The sequence below is a fragment of the Triturus cristatus genome, chromosome 7, assembly GCF_964204655.1.
Source record: "Triturus cristatus chromosome 7, aTriCri1.1, whole genome shotgun sequence".
Classification (NCBI taxonomy): domain Eukaryota; kingdom Metazoa; phylum Chordata; class Amphibia; order Caudata; family Salamandridae; genus Triturus; species Triturus cristatus.
The window spans coordinates 177,240,172-177,262,222 of record NC_140590.1 but is presented as its reverse complement, the minus strand read 5'-3'; the positions used below and the strand labels follow the sequence as shown (position 1 = coordinate 177,262,222).

The 22,051-nt window shown below is 41.1% G+C and overlaps 1 protein-coding gene across 1 annotated transcript in view; it reads right to left on the bottom strand.

Moving 5' to 3' along the window:
* LOC146809161 (IgGFc-binding protein-like) overlaps nt 1-22,051 on the bottom strand; it is a 181,530-nt gene that overhangs the window by 74,666 nt on the left and 84,813 nt on the right. The window contains exons 9-10 of the mRNA XM_085614837.1: nt 21,821-22,020; nt 21,568-21,709 (exon numbers count right to left, since the gene is read on the bottom strand). Of these exons, the coding sequence (XP_085470963.1) occupies nt 21,568-21,709; nt 21,821-22,020 (342 nt within the window). The remainder of the gene's footprint in view (nt 1-21,567; nt 21,710-21,820; nt 22,021-22,051) is intronic.

The window sequence follows — 22,051 nt, the reverse complement described above, 5'->3', positions numbered from 1 at the left end:
GCTGCCTTTCCCGAAGCTGACTCCGTCTTGCGGCTTACTGGTGTAACATCCGTCGTCGCGGGGGGAGTATCTGCGGAATCCTCACTGCCTCGTAGTTATTCCCCGGGGCTCCTCAATGACACTCGCTCTGGAAGCAGCCTGGCATCTGGATGCTCCCCTATATTCCGGCCCGAGTTCTGTATCGCCATTTTGGGCCGCTCATCACAGCGGCCATTGAGCTATTTGCGGGGCGATTCCCCCTCCACCACCAGGTCAGAAGCTCGTCTACAGGCTCATGCTATGGTCCCCTTCACGACCAGTAACTGCGTGCGGACGGGAGCGGGGAGACGAACGAGGCACGTCCTACCCGCTCTCTATCTTGACCACACCCCTGGGGTCCAATTTTAAAGTATTTTGCATAACTATGTTCAAATTATATGTGCATAACACATTTATGATGGTGAATTTACTTTCCTTTCTCACAGAATTGCATTGCTGCCAAGTTTTCAGTCTTATATGTGGCATTTCCATGTTTGCGACTTGCTGATAGGTGAGGTTTCCATCTCTACTTTGCGTGACACTTCATGACAAACTAATCATGATGCACCAGTTGACAGATTACCCCCGTTTGCATAGTCCAGGAACCTCAAACAAAGGCACTGTTCCTAACACAAGAAGAAATTGCCACAGCAGTAATGAAGCCCAACTAGCAAAGCTGTAATGGAGCATAATTTGGCCTTTAATAGCTGTGAGATTCCTCCACCAGTAGTTTCTGCAGGCCTCTACAGTCAACCAAGATACACTGCCATCACAACACCTCCAGGTTCCTGTAGTGATTATCTTCCTTTCAATTAATAAATCAATCTGGATTTGTAAAGTGTGGCTAATTTTACCCAAGGCTCAGTCGAACATCCAAGTTTGGAGTCCTTTCAAACTCCTGAAGTAACTGTCCCCCTTCTCATACCTTGAGATCCCCTCCTTCTGCAGCACTCCCTCACTTGCCACCCTGCCTTCAGGGTCTGGGTTATTCCGCATCTCCCCAGGGTGCCTTCAGCGCTCCTTCGATTCAGGCCCTTGTGACTTCATCTTTGCGTGTTGCCGCTTCCCACCTACATGTTGGCACAAACAGTGTGCTTTCCTTCATTCGCCAAGGCTTTGCTTCTGAGGCCTTCTCTCAGTGCACACCATTGGTGTGGCTGCCAAGTGACCGAATGTCATGTAGTAGAACGTCTGCTATTCCTGGTTATTAGACTACAAAACCTTGCATTTCGGGACTTGTAGTTTAATTGTTACCATGATATATAGGAGTTTAAATTCATAATCCATGAAAAATTGTAGGTTAAATAGCTTAGTGCTGACTTTGTGGTGGTCCGCATCACCGCACTGAAATGTATTAGTCACGCATTATAGTAGCACTGCTCAGCAGTCAATGCGGAGTGCTGCTATAATGCAACTGGTCATGACTGTGTTGTCAGCAGCTTGTGCCAGGCTAGGGGGCTGGCAGCTCACGACTCTGCACTGTCTCCCTTCAACAATGTATCTAAGTCTGACGCCCCCGCCCCCAGCCCATCCTATAGGCATAACTGATGTCAGAGTGGGGGGTGAGAGCTACAGTCGTATAACTAAAGTCAAATGCAGTTGGGCGGGGACAGGGGATCAGGCTGAGAGCCACCTGATGATGATGGATGCCAGGCCCAGCAGCCAAGCCACTGACTTGTGACGCCGGCCAGTGAGTACTTAGTAGCCCACATTGGCCGGTACTGTGGGTCAGTGACTTTCGAAATAATGTGGCCGGGTGGGCTGTGGCTGTCTTAAGCTGTGTGTGTGCTGCTTTAGTCAGCCCACTGACCAGCAGCACCTGCGTCATAAGTAGGTGCCATAGTGTGCGTCGGTATTTGTCATGTCCTGAAATGTAAACAGTTGCCATGCCATAATTTGATTCCTGAGAGCCCGTAACTGTTGATAATATGTAAAATCCTGACGAAGCTCCCTTCCAAAGGAAATCAGGTGCGGACCACAGCAAGTTTTGGATGAAGAGGTGCTTTATTGCATATCTCTCACAGCATGATGCGTTTCGACCAGGTTTTCCCGGGCTTGATCATGTACTGAAAAGTAAACAGTTGCGATGCCATAATTTGATTCCTGAGAGCCGCGTAACCTATATATATATATATATCTATATATATATATATATATATATATATATATATATATATATATTATCTACTGGCGGTCGCCAATAGATAGTTATAGTTAGGACCTATTTTCCATAGGAAATCTGCAACATTCTGTGGTAAATAAAATAAATATTACCGGACTGAATTTCATGCGGAATCTTAAATTAAAGTAAAATAGCTCAAAATAACGAGAGGCAGAATCCGTGGTATAAGAGGTTTTCTAATGGGCTTTATTCCATTCAAAATGGCCGACTCGAGTCGCGGCCCTCAGGTTCCGTCACCACGAAGGTTCAGGAAGTGAAGTACAATAATTTATTAACAGACATGTATTTTTATAATAAGTACATTACAATGAAACGAATGTAGAAGGCGTAACATTTGATAAGAAAAATGACGTGACAGTGACATAATCGAAACTAGGCGTAATAAAGAATAAAAGAAACATAATTGGTTAGAATTATCAGACATAGGTGGATCTATAAGATAATACTTGGCATAGATGCGCGCGCGGCAGCATGACGTGTGATTGACGTGCAACTAGGGGGTGAAGGGGACTTGACATTTAGCTCTACATGTGGAGACGAGAAGTCTGGGGTCAAGTCAACCTAATCCCAAATCATATCTAACATCCTATGTTTAAAGAACTATGTTATCCACAAGGAAGAACTCTCGGACAGAATCTATTCTATACTGACTGTGTGCGTGTACAAGCGTCTAAGTGTCTATATGAGATGCGAGGGGCAGAAAACTTTCCATGGCAACAGGACTATGAATCACTTGCAGGAGGACGGAAAGGCTGAGTCCTTTGCTTGTGAGCTAAAGGAAATGTTTACCTAAATCACTAGGCAGGAATGCATCGGCTGGAGAGCAAAATAGATAATTCGAAGGTGAAATACAACTTCTTGGCAGACAAGCGAAAACTGGCCGAGGCAGGCACCGTTAGCTGCACAGGGAGTAGGACAAAGTTCATGGATACAGATGCGAGCTCAAGCTGAAGCTGTCAGAGACAGAGAGCAGGGAAAGGCTTTGAGGACAGAATCGGGCCTACTCGCCTGAACTGTAAAAATGGAGTAACTTAGCCATATAAAGTCGGTGGCCTTTCATACTTAGGAATCGAATATCCAGCCCATTGATGGCGGATCTGACAGAGAACATGTTGACGGTAGACACACATATGTTTGCGTCTTAGAAACTGGAACTGGAGGGAACATACATGTACTTGTAACATGCATATAGAACCGTTGGGGTCCAAGATAGGGGACATAACTGACCAGGAAAATCCACATTTCCACAATTCTATTCCCAATAAGTCTGGCGCCGGTTGACGAATCTTCGTGAAATTTTCAAAACTTTTGGCCGGCTCCGCTCCTACCGTGAAAGTTTTGTGGTGATTCGTCAAGCGGGGGCCGAGAAAAAAGGGGGTCCCAAAACGCGTTTTCCCCATGCAATTTCCCATAGGATCTGTTGTCGCAGCTACAGCCCGAACCGCTGAACGGAATTACACCAAATTTGGCAAAGAGGTAGTCCTCAGTTCAGACTCGTGCCTTTTTCATAAATGGTGTGAATCCGTTCAGTAGTTCCTGAGAAAATTAGAGTTAAATGTACATAAATATCTATGGCCGGGGAGGATCCGCGGACCCTACCCGCACGTAAGCGCACCCTCCCCGAACCAAGCACGCACCCTCCTGATCGCGTGCTGAATGCTAATTGGCTGTCGAGTGTCTACATTCGAAACCAGGAACTGTTGGCGGCCATTTTCTGCCTCGGTAGAAGCGAGGCTGAAGACGCAAGGGGAATAAGTTTGTAAAACATATAAAGGGGGCAGAGTGGAAATACTCTGACCCTCTAGAGGTCCTAGAAGGACCCCCTGGGGCCCCCTTTATTAAAAAAAATAAAAACGGCAAAATGCGCGCACGGTTCGCGCATCCTACCGCGTTGGGTGCACGGATTCTCTCGCGTTGGGTGCACGGATCCACAGAAATTATTTTTGAAAAAAGACAAGAAATCATTGGTTGTATGACTACTTTCTACACTGAAAGGTAGGGTGTATATTTCTGTTTTTTAAAGGTATGATTCTTATTGGTTAACAAAAACAGATTGTAAGGAACATTATATATGATAAGCTGGTATGTTGAAAATTCAAGCACACTTCCTGTCTTGTTTAGCAACATTGTGTGCTGAACTTGTGACCTGTGTGCTCAGTGCAGTGTTTCATGACCTGTTTCTATGGTAAGAGGCAGAAGGCAGATTGGGGGAAGGGTTGAAATGTATTTCAGTTGGAAAGAGTTGAAATGTTTAACCAATAGAAATGTGTGTTTGCTTTTGAGTGTATGTGTGAAGGATTGTGATTTGATGTTTACATGTATATGTGTGGAAAATTAAAGGGAAACTTTTCCATTCTTTGTTTTTGCTGAGAGGTGCACAGTGCAGAGATTCTATAAAAGAAAATCTGGTGTGTGACTGATATACTTCTTAATCTACAAAACAACTTGAAAGGTGAGTTATTTAATTGTAAGGGGATGTATGTAGACTATTTTTATTTTAATCAGACTAATGTATTTCTCCTGCTAAAGTGTAGGGAGTACTTTTTTTCTCTACAATCCTATTGACAGTGTGTGTGCATGTAGAAACCACTCTGTGATAAGCATTTGTGTTTTTCATGTGTTTGCAGACAGATAACTGTGCTGTTTTTATATTTTGGTAGAATTAGAAACCAGTCATTGTTTATGAATATGTGAAATGAGTTATGTTATGTTTCTATACTAAAATGTAGTACTTCTTCTAGATGAAGAAATGTGTATTGGTATAGTGCAATGGATAGTGTTGTTTGTCTAGAATCACACAGTGAGTATGTGTGCATTTGGGAACCACTGTGAAAGAAGCATTTGGTAACATCGTGTATTTGCTGACAGATAACTGTTTTAAAACCTGTCATGTTGTCAAGTTTTGGTAGCATTAGAAGCCAGTCTTTGCTTATGCATTGATAAAATAAGTCATGCTTTGACACTAATGTGCTGTATTTTAATATGTAGATTGTGTGTAGTCTCCTTACCCCTTGCACAGTAGTGAATGAGTTTTAGTAAGCTGCTAGGGATAGTGTTACTTGCTTAGAATCACACAGTGAGTCTGTGTGCATTTGGGAACCACTGTGAGAGAAGTATGTGGTAATATCGTGTATTTGCTGACAGATAACTGTTTTAAAACCTGTCTTGTTGTCAAGTTTTAGCAGCATTAGAAGGCAGTTTTTGCTTATACTTTGATTAAATGAGTCAGGCTTTGACACAAAAGTGCAGTCCTGAAATATGCAGATTGTGTGCAGTTCCCTCACCACTTGCACTGTAGTGAATGAGTTTTGGTAAACTCCTAGGGATATTGGTGCTTGTCTAGAATCACACTGTGAATTAGTGTGTATTTGGGAACCACTGTGAGAGAAGCATTTGGTAACATAGTGTATTTTCTGACAGATAACTTTTTTAAAACCTGTCATGTTGTCAAGTTTTAGTAGCATTAGAAGCCAGTCTTTTCTTATGCGTTGATTAAATGAGTTAGGCTTTGACACCAAAGTGCAGTCCTGAAATATGTAGATTGTGTGCAGTTCCCTTACCACTTCCTCAGTAGTGAATGATTTTTGGTAAACTCCTAGGTATAGTGATTGTTGTCTAGAATCACACTGTGAGTTAGTGTGTATTTGGGAACCACTGTGAGAGAAGCATTTGGTAACATCGTGTATTTTCTGACAGATAACTTTTTAAAAACCTGTCATGTTGTCAAGTTTTAGTAGCATTAGAAGGCAGTCTTTGGTTATGCATTGATAAAATGATTCATGCTTTGACACTAAAGTGCAGTACTGAAATATGTAGTTTGTGTGCAGTCCCCTTACCCCTTCCACAGTAGTGAATGAGTTTTGGTAAGCTGCTAGGGATAGTGCTGCTTGTCTAGAATCACACTGTGAGTCTGTGTGCATTTGGGAACCACTGTGAGAGAAGCATTTGGTAACATCGTGTATTTTTTAGCAGATAACTCTTTTAAAACCTGTCATGTTGTCAAGTTTTAGTAGCATTAGAAGCCAGTCTTTGCTTATGCGTTGATTAAATGAGTCATGATTTGACACTAATGTGCTGTACTTAAATATGTAGATTGTGTGCAGTACCATTACCTCTTCTAGACTAGTGAATGAGTTTTGGTAAACTGCTAGGGATAGTGTTGCTTGTCTAAAATCACACTGTGAGTCTGTGTACATTTGGGTAAGGATTGTGAGAGAAGCATTTGGTAACATAGTGTATTTGATGACAGATAACTGTTTTAAAATCGGTCATGTTGTCAAGTTTTAGTAGCTTTAGAAGCTATTCTTTGCTTATGCATTGATCAAATGAGCCAGGGTTTGACACTAAAGTGCAGTACCATGTACTATTCTCTTCACTGTGCCAGAACTGAAAATTTAAAAGTTTTACCCAGGCACTAACCTAGCAGTAGTCTGATGATTTAGTCAGGTTCCAAGTACTCATGTTGTGAACCATACATTACCACATAGATTGTTTCAAATGTCTATGCAGTATGCATGCAGTCTTCTAACATACTATATACTTGTCTTTCACATTTTCAATTCGCTAGTCAGTATCCATACACTTCCAGGAAACACACTGTAACTCCCTTTGCAGTCCTCTAGTGACCCATTCAGCATCATGTACTAATCCATTCACTGTGCCAAAACCCAAACACTTATAAATTCACCAAGATACTATCTTTGCAGTACTCTAATCATTCAGTCAGTGCCTAAGTATTCATGCACTGAGCCAGGCCTTAGCACATGGACTGCTTCAAACCCCTATCCACTATGTATGCAGTCTTCTAACCACCTAGACACTTGTCTTTCACACTTTCAATTCGCTAGTCAGTATCCATACAGTCCAGCAAACATCCTGTCACTCCCTTTGCACTCCTCTAGTGACCCATTCAGTACCAAGTACTAATCCATTCCCTGTGCAAAAAGCCTACCACTTATAAATTTACCTAGGCACTCGCCTTGCTGTACTCCAATCATTCAGTCAGTACCCAAGTACTCATGCAGTGAGCCAGGCCTTAGCACATGGACTGCTTTAAAAGCCTATCCAATATGGATGCAGTCCTCTAATCACCTACACAGTTGTCTTTCACACCTTCAATTCCCTAGTAAGTATTCATACACTTCTAGCAAATACCCTGTCACTCACCCAGTGTGTCTCCTTATAGTACTGTAATCATTTAGTCAGTTAGCATGTAGTCTTTTAGTGAGGTAGGCTTTAGGGCATGAACTGATTCCAAGTAGTATGCACTATGCATGTAGTGTTTTAACGATCGTCACACTTGTGGTTCAGGGCTAAAGTTTCTTGGTCAGTTTTTATATAAAATGTGTTTGTACAGTAATGGAATAGTATAAATGTGAAAGTTATTAATATACATTTATTTGTGATTCTTTTTTACAGATACAGAACAGGAGTGTTTCTCATCTGTTTGCACTCTTCTCGTGCAAGGTTTTTTGGATGAAGGGTCCTTAGGTGTTTCATCATACTTGCTGTGCCGCACGAGTATTTTTTGTTAGGATCCCCTCGTAACAGAACTCTTTTGCAAATCTTGTGCGTGACGAAGGTGGCATTGGTCTTTGCTTGCCCCTCGAGAAAAGTAGAAAATTTCCTCCTAGGTATAGTGGTTGTTGTCTAGAATCACACTGTGAGTCTGCGTGCATTTGGGAACCACTGTGAGAGAAGCATTTGGTAAAATCGTGTATTTTTTAGCAGATAACTCTTTTAAAACCTGTCATGTTGTCAAGTTTTAGTAGCATTAGAAGCCAGTCTTTGCTTATGTGTTGATTAAATGAGTCATGCTTTGACACTAATGTGCTGTACTTAAATATGTAGATTGTGTGCAGTACCATTACCTCTTCTAGACTAGTGAATGAGTTTTGGCAAACTGCTAGGGATAGTGTTGCTTGTCTAAAATCACACTGTGAGTCTGTGTACATTTGGGTAAGGATTGTGAGAGAAGCATTTGGTAACATAGTGTATTTGATGACAGATAACTGTTTTAAAATCGGTCATGTTGTCAAGTTTTAGTAGCTTTAGAAGCTATTCTTTGCTTATGCATTGATAAAATGAGTCAGGGTTTGCCACTAAAGTGCAGCACCATGTACTATTCTCTTCACTGTGCCAGAACTGAAAATTTAAAAGTTTTACCCAGGCACTAACCTAGCAGTAGTCTGATGATTTAGTCAGTTTCCAAGTACACATGTTGTGAACCATACATTACCACATAGATTGCTTCAAATGTCTATGCAGTATGCATGCAGTCTTCTAACATACTATACACTTGTCTCTCACATTTTCAATTCGCTAGTCAGTATCCATACACTTCCAGGAAACACCCTGCAACTCCGTTTGTAGTCCTCTAGTGACCCATTCAGCACAATGTACTAATCCATTCACTGTGCCAAAACCCAAACACTGATAAATTTACCAAGATACTATCTTTGCAGTACTCTAATCATTCAGTCAGTGCCTAAGTATTCATGCACTGAGCCAGGCCTTAGCACATGGACTGCTTCAAACCCCTATCCACTATGTGTGCAGTCTTCTAACCACCTAGACACTTGTCTTTCACACTTTCAATTCCCTAGTCAGTATCCATACAGTCCAGCAAACATCCTGTCACTCCCTTCGCACTCCTCTAGTGACCCATTCAGTACCAAGTACTAATCCATTCCCTGTGCGAAAAGCCTACCACTTATACATTCACCTAGGCACTCTCCTTGCTGTACTCTAATCATTCAGTCAGTACCCAAGTACTCATGCAGTGAGCCAGGCCTTAGCACATGGACTGCTTTAAATGCCTATCCAGTATGGATGCAGTCCTCTAATCACCTACACAGTTGTCTTTCACACCTTCAGTTCCCTAGTTAGTATTCATACACTTCTAGCAAACACCCTGTCACTCACCCAGTGTGTCTCCTTATAGTACTGTAATCATTTAGTCAGTTAGCATGTAGTCTTTTAGTGAGGTAGGCTTTAGGGCATGAACTGCTTCAAAGTAGTATGCACTATGCATGTAGTGTTTTAACGATCGTCACACTTGTGGTTCAGGGCTATAGTTTCTTAGTCAGTTTTTATATAAAATGTGTTTGTACAGTAATGGAATAGTATACATTTGCAAGTTATTAATATACATTTATTTGGGATTCTTTTTTACAGATACAGAACAGGAGTGTTTCTCATCTGTTTGCACTCTTCTCATGCAAGATTGTTTGGATGAAGGGTCCTTAAGTGTTTCATCATACTTGCTGTGCCGCACGAGTATTTTTTGTTAGGATCCCCTCGTAACAGAACCCTTATGCAAACCTTGCGCGCGATGAAGGTGGCATTGGTCTTTGTTTGCCCCTCGAGAAAAGTAGAAAATTTCCACACCACTGAAGGAAAACGATGTGGGCGTGGTGCATCCTCCAAAAATTCATCCTTAGATTCGGTGAATATTTGAAAGCGACAACATTTACAGTTTGTGTAAGTTAAACTTATAAAATGTTGTTAGCTGTATGCATTTTATATATCTGTGATTTGTATCTTGTTTTTTTTGTTGAGAATAGCATGTTGTTGTTTTTTTTAACAATCTTTGAGATTGGTTTTTTTTTGCCCGCTGTTAAGTGATGAGTACGATTGAAATCACTATTTTTGGTGAAATTTAATATATTCTGAGAACAGCAAAAAAAGGCAAAAAAATTACTTTGTGGAAATTATGCTGTGTTGTAAAAAATGTATTATTACATGTTATAATTTTTTTTTTCCTTTTCTTTCACAGACCCAAATATTAAAATAAGCAATTTTTATGAATTTAGATTGGAATGAAAATATGAAAAAAATGTGTACCATTTTTTATTCCTATTACTGTGAAGGTAAGTTTAACTAAGTCTCAATATGCAGAATGAGGAGGTCTGCAAGAAGCTACAAAGTTGAAACAGGTTTCTAAAAACACTCTGTTTATACCTATGTAGTTTTGAAATCTGACCATAATCAGATATCATGTGACCTGCAAAAAAAGAGATTTGAGGGGTTGATAATATTTCCCATTTTAGCTATTGAAGGACCGCAATTATTTCAATTATTCTTCTTTGAACATCTTTGCAGACAAAACTCTGTGCTTACGGAAATATGTCACTTTTTGTAACATAGTTATAGCGCAAGACACTCTTTCATATTTACAAAGAGAGGAAAAGGCAGTCTGTGCACTTTTTATACTCCATGTAAATACAACCTCATCATGCAGACCACTTTGTTTTAAAAGGATGTTCTATAAGTGTTGTTGTGCATGATTGCACGTAATACTCATAGAACAAGACGCATGTCTAGATTGATCAGAAATCATAAATCTCTATATGTGTGTGAATGGTGCACCATTCTAAAATTGGCGTAGGAAAGCACAACAAGGAGAATTGTTTTAATTTCTCCACATTTTTATATCTTCAATGCATGCTGAAATGTTCAGCATCCATTGAAGGAGAAAAATGCATTTTCTCATTGTTTTTGTGCAGGAAGGTGTGTCTTCCTGTAGAAAAACAAACAGCACATGACACAGATATCCTTGCACTATGGTGCAAGGATGCCTGTGTCACCACATGGCTGCAGTTTAAGCAGCCGTGCAGACAGAAGCATAGATTTGCAACATATTTATGTACATATGTTGTATCCCTGTGCTTCGGAAGTACTACAGCACACTGCAGTTAAAGAGGTTACTGTGTGATGCTGCAGCACTTCCTCATAGTTCTGCACTTATACATTCACGATACGCTACTAATGCATTAATTCAGTCAATTACGTACTACACATACATTCATCTAAACTTTCACACACTAACAAAGAAATTTAGCTCTTTTTTTAAACCAGGAAAGTTAGTTCTTACAAGACCTTTTTTTTTCTTCTTTCTTCTTCTATAATTGTTTTGGGTTTTCTGAACAATTTTTAAATTATTTTGATTTTTCTGCAAAAAAAACCCCAAAAACAAAACAGGAGAAACCAAACAATGAACTTCAGGGAACAATAAAAAAAACTAAAAAAAACTAGCAAATGTGACTTGAAATGCATAGGGGTATTTAACTTGTGTAATTTATAAGAGAATTGCTGAGATAATGAAGTTTCGTATAATTTTGAATATCTATTCAGGTCCAATTAATGGAACGATAGATTCAAAATGCCTAATGATGAATTGTGCATTGATGAAAATTAATAGGGACTAGAGCCGATCCACGGCAAGATAATAATTCAGAGGATATAATTTTGCCTGATGTAGGCGCTAAATTTTAAATTTTAAACATGGACATATTTGTATGTGTGCTTGTTAATCTAAACGAAATTCGGCACTTTAGTTACATTGAAAGCAGCCGATTTACGGCTTAATTGTGATGTGTAATAGAAATGTAATTATAATAGCTGAGTGATTCTGAGCAACCTTGATTATTAACAACATTGTATTATGTCAGCACACATCTATTTATTGTTAGAACATGTTTTAACTTTTATTTCAATATGAAAATAAGAGTTTCCTTTGAATGTTTGCATATTTCAGCAAGAATAACTAACTTGCTGCTATTATATATTGCACATTACAAAATGGCGCTGATATCGGCTACTATGCGTTAAGTCTCTTTTTTGTCGCGATGCACTTTTGTAATAGTTAAAAGATGGCGTCTTCCCGGTGTGCCGGTAACACCGAAGAAGTCAGTTCGCCGAAACGCGTTTGTTTGGTCTGAATAAAAGATCCTGAGAAACGTCACCCATGAGTGTTTACTTTCCCTACAATATGGGAATGGGAGCTGTAATATTTTGTGGAGTGCACCACCACCTGATAGCACCCGTCTGCGAGTGATTTCAAAATTGGGTTCAAAGAGAGCGCTAATTTGTTTAGAAAAGCACCGCCGCCATAACAAGTATAAGTGTAAGCGCAACGGTAGCTGAACCCAGCGAAAGCCCCGAGTGAGCAGGGAGAAAATAAATCAACTGGACGCACGTTTGCGAGATGCGTATTTCGCATTGAGTAATACTTGAGACAAGCGGCAAGGCGTGGGTGACTAATCAGGATTATATTCGGCAAACATTCACTGAACAGGGAAACAATGTTCAGTGATTCGGCCAGCCGTGAAGCAGCCAAAGGCTTATTTTGCAATAAAAAATCTAAAGTTGCAGAACATTCGTTAACAGCAAAGAACTCAAATACAACAACTAGTCTCAACAATATTATGGGGAAATTAGAGAGACTATATGAGCGTGAAATGCGCCAGTGGTGGGAGGCCACCTCGCTCCAAAGCTACATCGAAGTCAACAGGGTACCAAGAGGTTTAAGAGTGTATACTGTTCCATCATATGAGAACCTGGACCCTGAGTTACTAACTGAATGGGCAGAACATACAGCGTAATATTGTCAAGGCACATTAGGCATACTAGTCAAGTATGCCTGGAGTGATCGTGAGAAAGCACTTAAAGAGATAAAGGATTTGGAGGACCTGCTGTCGAAAGCGGAAGACAAAAATAAAACGGATGAATTATTGGGCCAAATGAAAGCTCGTTTGTTGAAATATGAAAACAAAATAAAGCAGAGAAAGCAAGAAAAATTTGAGCGTGATGAGCACGACTATCTCCAAGGAAGAGTACTAACGTTTGCGTGAAGATTCGATGGTCCAAGAAAAGAATTAGCGCAAAGTACAAGTGGAAACATCGGAATCGGATTTGACTGCGAACGACTCAGGCGATGATCGTGCTGGTGGGTCAGGATTGGGTGTAATAACAACAACACCTTTTTACGACAAATTTCAGATAATCAGACAGCCCTGGCTGCGGGGGGGGCAAGAACAAGCCACCCGAACAAATCACCGAAGAATGCGCAGATCAGGGTGGGGCAGGAAGAGGAAGAACTCCAGCGTGGGTGGCGCGCAAGAAGAAATTCAACAAGAAACAATGAACATCACGAATCTCACAGTAGTCAACCTTACCCAAAGAAATTTGTCCGATAATGAGATCAAAGTACTCACTTTGGGACTAACATTCTGCCCCACAAGTCATCTAGAGTTCACACAAACGAGAATTGATATCTTTTGTTTCATATGGAGGTTAAAATTGCATAAATATTTCAAACTACGACCAGCTATGAAGGAAATCAAACAAACACCATTAAGGATGACGGTGACTGATTTGTTAACATGCAATGATTTACAAGCAGTAGAGATTTTACAGAATCTTCATACAGATTCAGAAAATCTGGAGAGTCCTGTCATGGATATGGCACAAAGAGCGGCACGTGCAGGAATAGAAGAGGGAATGCAAGAAAGTCCTTTCAAACCAAAATCTATATTTACACCGCAGATGCCTTATGATGCTATAGATGTCTTTTCAGAAGCTGTGGCTCGTGATTTGTTAAAATTTAGATGCAAAAATTGGGCAATTATTGGGAAAAATAATCTAACAGAGGAAGAAAAGTTAGCCCTGACAAATTTAATGGAGGACAAAGCCATAATTATAAAGTCTTCAGACAAAGGCAGAAATGTGGTGCTGCAAACAAGGACACGATATTGCGAGGAAGCATTATGAAAACTATCGGATACAAAATACTATGAAAAGAGTACACGAGAAATCTAACAGGCCAGTGTGCGTGAATATGAAACTCTAATCAAGACATGGCATGGCCGGTGTATGCGCGGGATGGATGAACATCTTTTCCTGAGGATCATGAATCCAATAGTGGCTACCTTTCATCATATTCCTAAACTTCACAAAGATGACTGCCATCCTCCAGGTAGACCGATAGTTTCGTCCCAGGGAAGTTTGACTGAACATTTATCAATGTTTATTGACTATTTTCTATTTCCATTTGTGGTGGAATTAAAGTTGTATGTGAAAGACACCAAAGACTTTTCGAACAAGATTGCAGACCTCTCTTGGAATCCCTCATACCAACTGGTAGTCTTGGATATTACAAGCCTTTACCCTTGTATTAATCATGAAGTTGTTTTAAGAGCCCTGCAACATTTTTTGACTGAGAGACAGTTACGTTTTGCAAGACATAACCGAATGATCCTGGAGTTCACTATATTTTGTCTCGTGAAAAACATCTTTCTGTTTGAGGATACATACTTCAGACAAATCACAGGGATGGCGATGGGCACCTGCTTTGTACCCAGTTATGCAAATTTGTTCGTTGGCTGGTGGGAGGAGCTGGTGCCCAGAACCTATGAGAAGGATAACTTGAAAGGCAGGGTCATTCATTGGTATTGTTATATTGAAGACGTATTCATAGTATGGCAGGGCAATGTGGAGTCAGCAGAGGGTTATATCAAAGATTTGAACGAGAACAATCTGAACTTACACTTTTCGGGTACAGTAAGCCCAGTGGCAGTGAACTATCTGGACCTGAAGGTGTTTGTGTCAGAATGGCAAGTTCATACTGCTCTGTATCGTAAGATTACAGCAGGGAACTCCACTCTATATACAACCAGCAATCATCCACCTAAATTGGTGCCTAGTATTCCTTACGGAGAGCTTTTAAGATTAAAAAGAAACAGCTCTCGCATGTGACTTTGAAACAGCCGCCAAAGATTGTTTGGCAAGATTTGAGAGGAGAGGGTATGACTCTGTTCTTTTAGAAAATACATTAAGAAAAGTAAGAGGTATTCCCAGACAACATCTATTGAAAGAAAGCCAAGTAGCAATAAGAAAGTCAGTCAATACACATGAGGGTAAGTTCAGGATGGTCACCACTTACTCAGCATAAGCAAACCATCTTAAACGCATGCTGAGAAAAAAATGGCACATTTTAAAAACGGATAATGTAATAAGTCAAGACATTCCAACTTATCCGCTGGTGACTTTTAAGAAACCTCGGTCACTGAGAGATAGGTTAGTAAGAAGTCATCTTGAAAAACAACCCCTTGGCTTGGGAACCCTTAGGGAAATTAGGGGTTTCTACCCATGTGGGAAATGCAAGGCCTGTTGGAGTAGTAAAAGGGTACTGTCTTATAATATCCCCGATGTGAAAATCAAAAGACGAACTAGAAATTTCTGACTTGCAGCACACCATATGCAGTGTAATGCCTTCTATGTCCATATACGCTACATAGGCAGCACAATACATCCCCTTAAAATCAGTATACTACAACATCAGAGGGCAAAAAAAATGAACGATGAATCATATCCGGTAGCGAGGCATTCTGCCGAGAAGCATTCCAGCAACAGGAATATGCTACAGTATTATGGTTTAGACTATGTACCTGAAAGTATCCGTGGTGGGGACAGATTAAAGAAACTGCGAAGACTTGAGTCACGCTATATAGTGGACTTACAAACCAAGTCTCCTAAAGGTCTTAATAGTGGAGAAGAATTCGCCTCATATTTAGGTACCTGATTTGATCTGAAAGGCAAATATGCAAGTGAAAAGCCATGAAGTTTTGTATTAATTTGACGTCAAACCCGTGTTGACTGAAACAAATTGTTAAAATTGAGAAGTAAAGTGCTGAAATACATGATTATGAAATGAAATGCATAGGGATATTTAAATTGTGTAATTTAAAAGAGAATTGCTGAGATAATGAGGTTTCGTATTGTAATTATAATAGCCGAGTGATTCTGAGCAACCTTGATTATTAACAACATCGTATTATGTCAGCACACATCTATTAATTGTTAGAACATGTTTTAACTTTTATTTCAATATGATAATAAGAGTTTTCTTTGAATGTTTGCATATTTCAGCAGGAATAACTAACTTGCTGCTATTATATATTGCACATTACAAAATGGCGCCGATATCTGCTACTATGCGTCAAGTCCCTTTTTTGTCACAATGCACTTTTGTAATAGTTAAAAGATGGCGTCTTTCCGGTGTGCCGGTAACACCGAAGAAGGCAGTTCGCCGAAACGCGTTTGTTTGGTCTGAATAAAAGATCCTGAGAAACGTCATCTGTGAGTGCTTACTTTCCTTACAATATGGGAATGGGAGCTGTAATATATATATATATATATATATTCACTTAAAAAACCATAGGTTTCACACATGTTATAGTTAGGTGGACATTTCACTTGTAAAAAACCAATGAAATTCCCCCGTTATAGTTAGTTTAGATAACTATAACTCGCGCGCCCGCAATCCACTGCTGATGACGTCACATATTACATCACTCATGACATGGTCAGTGGCATCACTCATGACATCACTGATGACATCATCCTTGTGATAGAGTGGCGGTCGCGCGAGTTATAGTTATCTGAACTAACTATAACGGGGGAATTTCATTGGTTTTTCACGAGTGAAATGTCCACCTAACTATAACAGCTCCCAAGCACCTAGCCATGTCGAGGGAGTCCCCAACGATCCCCCAAGTGAAAAAAGGCAATTTAAATTTTTCCAAAAATTTCGCCGTACGGTACGAAATAATAAAAAAAAAAAAAAATATCCACATTCTCCCCACCCCGTGTGCAAAAGGTGCCCGAAGGGCACCTTTTGTGCATCGCTTATTAGAGCTGAACAAAACATATATTTTACCTGTCACAACGATGCTCATCATATGTCCTCCATGTGCGCACGGTGCGCGAAGCGTATCGTGCGTTCATGGCCCATCTAGCGTAACGTGGGCACGCGTGCTCACTGTGCGCGCACGGTGCGCGAAGCGCACCCTGCGCGCACGGAACGAACTGCGTTAAGTGGGCGCGCACGCCACAAATGGCGTAAAGTAACTTAGCATTTAAAAAAACGTACAAATTCACTGAAAAAACCATAGGTTTCACACACGTTATAGTTAGGAATTAGCATTTAAAAAACCTTGCAAATTCACTGAAAAAACCATAGGTTTCACACATGTTATAGTTAGCTGGACATTTTACTGATAAAAAACCAATGAAATTTCCCCGTTATAGTTACTGTAGGCAACTATAACTCACGCGACCGTAATCCTCTGCTGATGACATATGTGTCTTTATGAAAAAAAAATATTTGTAATATATGTATAGCTAAAATTTAATGGAAGAAGACATGGGCAAATAAGTGTCTAAATACAGTATTAGCATCAGCAGAGGATTACGGTCGCGTGAGTTATAGTTGCCTACAGTAACTATAACGGGGGAATTTCATTGGTTTTTTATCAGTAAAATGTCCAGCTAACTATAACATGTGTGAAACCTATGTTTTTTTCAGTGAATATATATATATATATATATATATATACTGTTAGCCGTCCCTGTCGGAAAAGCGTGCTGCTACCAGAGGGGCAGCAGCATGAGTTCCGCAGGTTTGAAGTAATACTTTTGACAGATGTTTTTGGTGTGTGTGTAGGAATGTCGGTGGCTCTGAGAGTTTAACGAAACCTGCTCCGGGTCGTCAGTACCTGCGGGCAAAGATAGGTCGGTTGAAACACAAAATCCGCTTTAATTCAGAACAGCGAGATAAGTGTTAATTGCTATTGCGTAGACAGCAATTGCCAAGGTCCAATTGGATGTGCTGTGCAACTGAGGGAGGAGCTATATTAGCTTTTGTGTCTGTTGCGCTGATATTTATTTTCCAGTCACGCTATAATTTTTAGTTTAAAGTTGAGTTTAAAAGAACAATTCTTCCATGCAGCTGCTCACATCTTTTAGGTAGTTACATTTAAAGTCCATTGCTTAGAATGTTGAGTTTAAAAAACAAAAGAACCACAGGCTACATCTGTGTATGGGTGGGAGGCACTCAGCGCGTCTCACCTTCCAAAATCATACACTTACCATGCTATGGGCCCTTCCATTTCTGGTTCTTTGCAGCAGTTGTAAGAGATTCTTCCTAGAGTTTTTTTTGTGCTCAAGTAGGTGTAATTTCTAATTTGTATATATTTCCCTGATATTCATTGTTTGATTTTGCTTGCGAGAAAGTGCCACACATAGGGCCTAATTTAGGAAGTTTTGCCGTAGGGCAAGGCAGCAGGCCTTCCTGCTGCGCTGCCCTACGGCAAAAGAAAAGGGCAGGAATGCGCCTTATCTATAAGATCTGGTTAATTCCTGTCCTTTTCCCCTGCTCCGGCGCACAATGGGCTGCTGTGCACCAACGCAGGCGCCTTTGCACCATGGTGCAAGTGTGCCTGCGTTGCGGGGATGATTATTTTTGTACAGGAAGGGAAACCTTTCTGTACAAAAATAATCACAAGAGGCTTTTCCCTCTTTCTATGGGTGCTGCAGAATGCAACACACATAGAAAAAGGAAAAACGAGGAGAAATGAAGATATTTCTTCTCGTTGTGCCTCCCTTATGCCTCCCCTGGGGAGGCATAATCTTTTGGCACTGCCTCCAATTTATGATTTCTCGTAAATCTAGGGACATGTCAAAAGGCCATGGGTGTTGCTGGGAACGTCCCCAGCAACATTCATTTCACACCCCTTCAACGCAGAACACTGCCTTAAAGGGACTGATATTTATCAGGCAGCATTAAGCCAAAAAAAGTGGCTTAGTGCTGCCTGATAAATATCACGCAGGCTTCTGCGCCACAGAACGTCACAAAAAGTGACGTTCCAGAGGCGCAGGGAGTCACATAAGTGAGGCCCATAGACCTTGAAATGTCACTCATAATTGCGGTTAAATTATGAAAATGTCACACATAGCAATCTGAAACCTCGGCAGCTATGCAAATTCATCATTGTGCATGGCCGGACAATGCAAATTCAAGGAAAGAACAGTGGTGTCAATAATTATGGTCCCTACTATGTTCATTTCAGGTCCTTTTACTCTCTTCTTCCTCCCGAACTGTCTGAGACCCTGTACAGTTTCCCTTTCACAGGACTGCTCCTTGGGCCTTCATAAGCCTTGAAAACAAAGGAGAATTCAGATCTGACCTGCATGTGTGGCTGTCTGCTCCAGGTGCTGGCTCAGGTCACAGTACTTGCCCAGATGTGTATCCTTTCCCACAGCCTACAAGTGAGGCCCATCCATGCATCTAAGATGCCAGGGGCCAAGACTAACAGTGCAGTGCAGCAAGTCACCTTTCTGTGTTGCAATGCACTGCGTAACAGGGAAAGGGCAGGAGTGTGCTTTATTTAAGACAATACAATGCTTTCCTGCCTTTTCCCCTGCTCTGTCACTTTTTTGGCTGCCTAGCGCCAACGCAGGGACCCTTGCACCATGGTGCCAGGCTGCCTCCGTTGCATGTAGGTTTGTGTTTCTAGAGGAATGGGGACCTACATACACACAAAAAAATCCCTGAGGCATTTTCTTCTTTCTATGTGTGCTGCCGAATGCAGTACACATAAAAAGTGGAAAAAACAAGGAGAAATAAAGATATTTCCCCTTGTTATGCCCCCCTGGGGAAGCGTAGGTTTCTTGCACATTCCCAGGTCTACCACTTTTGGTAAATCTTGGAACGCCCACGCAACACCCTTGGAAATGCCTCTCTGCCGCAGAGTAATGCAACTCAGCAATTTGCGCTGCGTTGCATTACTCGAGATTTATGAAGCCACTCAGGGCCACGCAAGGTGGCCTTGCATGACTTCATAAATCTCATTATTAAGTTGCATCGCTCTTGCACCACGGGGTGCAAGAGCGACGCAAAAAAGTTCATAAATATGTCCTAGCGGTCTTCCACCCTACGCAAGCCATACAACCTGAGACTGCTGCAAGTGAAGCACATACTGAAAGTTTACAACAGCCAGTGCACTAGTCCCCTACTCAGATGGCAACGGTGTGCTCCAAGGTTGTGTGTGTTAATGTCTGTGCCTTAGGGAGATGCCTCTTTGTGACACACAGAAAAATCTAAGAGCATGGAGTGGTGAGCCCGGAGAGTAGACCTTATATAGACGGACTGGCTTCAGTCTTGGTGTCAGGGGCTCCAGAAGTACAAAATCTTTCCCTGATTTACAAAAAAAATTCTATCCTTTCTACGAGATACCGAGAGTTAAATTCAAAGGAATTGAGTGGCATATTATCAAGCCAGGCGATAAAATTATCGCCGCTTTGGCGGCAGAAAACTGCCGCTAAAACGGCGATAATGGGCTTGATAATATGCTCTATGGAATTCCAATTGAAGTCCATGTTAGATGTGAAGGACATCTAACATGGGCTTCAACTGGAATTGAATAGAGCATATTATCAAGCCCATTATCGCCGTTTTAGTGGCAGTTTTCACTCGCTAAAGCGGCGATAATTTTATCGCCTGTCTTGATAACATGCCCCATTGTTTGGTTCTCCTGTTACACTTCCATGACTGAGCTGGAAGCGCATCCAGCTTCTCGCAGTCTACCTTCGTTTGCACAAGTCAGGGACAGGGCAGAGTGACTTACCAGTCCGTAGCACAAAACTCTAGGCAGAGGCGTTTTAGGGCATGGGCAAAGTGGGCTCTGGCCCAGTGCTCCAGCATTCCAGGGGGCCCCCTGATAGAGCCAGCTCTGTTCTGCAGAGAGTCTTGCCCTGATGATCTTGAATAATTCCTAAACAGATTGTTTTAAAGGCAGTTTTCCTTTCATTTGTTTTGAATGTGGGTGATGTGTGAGAGTAATACAGGCATTTTGCCGAGAAATGTGTTTGTTTTAAGCAACATCCATAAAAAAGTTTCTTTTAGATCAAAACATGACCTCATATATGAGAAATGGGAGGGTATCACAGAGATTATTTGCAGTAATATTAGTGAGCTGCTACCCTGTTACAATATCGTCACAATACCTAAATATTAGATATGAACATATTGTGCAGTTCAGTCGCTACATGGTTCTCTACCCAGCTTTAGATCAAAACTGAATGCATTGTGTTTATTTCTTTGAGGCCTTGAGATGCTAAATAAGCACATTTTATTAAATACATCTGGGCTATCCATGTTTCATAAGAATTAGTGGTACTACCGTTTGGGGAAGGTGTTATTTTAATGCAGAAGCTAAACTGAAAATCAGATCACCCACCCTTGGTCAGTGCATCACGATCCTTTGCTCCATGGAGCTAAAAGTCTTTATCAATTGTCATTCATTCTTTAGATCATCCACCCACTCCTCACCATCCGGCAGCCCTGTCTCCAGTCTCCATCCATGCAATGATTGGACAAAGTTCCATAAGGAAAAATGTGATACAAATCGCACCATATATGCAATTTTTTTCAAAAATTGGTTTGGGGAGGACCTTCCCCCCCCAAACTTTCTTAGAAAGGTCAGGTTTGCTCGCTGCACTTACTACATGCAATATAGGGCTGGTCTGACAAAAGTTGTCAGGGCTACTTTTGGTTCCTAGTCCATCAGTAATAGACAAAATTGGGTTAAATAACTTCTGATAGCAGCTAGCTACCATCCCTAACTGGATTTGTCATACAGAGCAAGACCACCAATTGTCAGCCACTGAAGAATTACAAATGGCTAACTCAAGCGAGATCACTTGAATACAATACTCAAAGAACACAAGACTTGTATTGTATTTACCTTTGCTGGCACATCCTGCGATCCCGTCGTTGATGAAGCACTTCTCATCACTGGCGCAGTTGAAATTTTCACAGGAAAGGCCTGAAGTGGTGAGGCAAGTGCAGGCTTCCTTGCAGTCCGCAGAGAGAACTGTTTCATCAGGCTGTAAAATGGCAATCGAGAACGTTACAGTGATCTGTTACCCTCACACACATTTTTACAAGGATAGCAGGATACAAGGATAGCAGGTCTGTGGCGTAGCAAAGCAACGTACATTGTAGTATTTCCCATTCTCGAAGCAGCCGCAGTTGTCCATGGAGACACATCCCTTGCCATCGAAGAAAAATCCGTCATCGCATTCATAGCCCTCCACACAAATTGTTGGGCAGTTAGCCATATCTGTGATTCCGGCACAAGATGTGGAACAGATGTCCGCACACATTGCATAGTGGCCGTTTGATGGAGTTTGTAGAGCTGAAATAAGAAATCAGGCAACACTCATGGA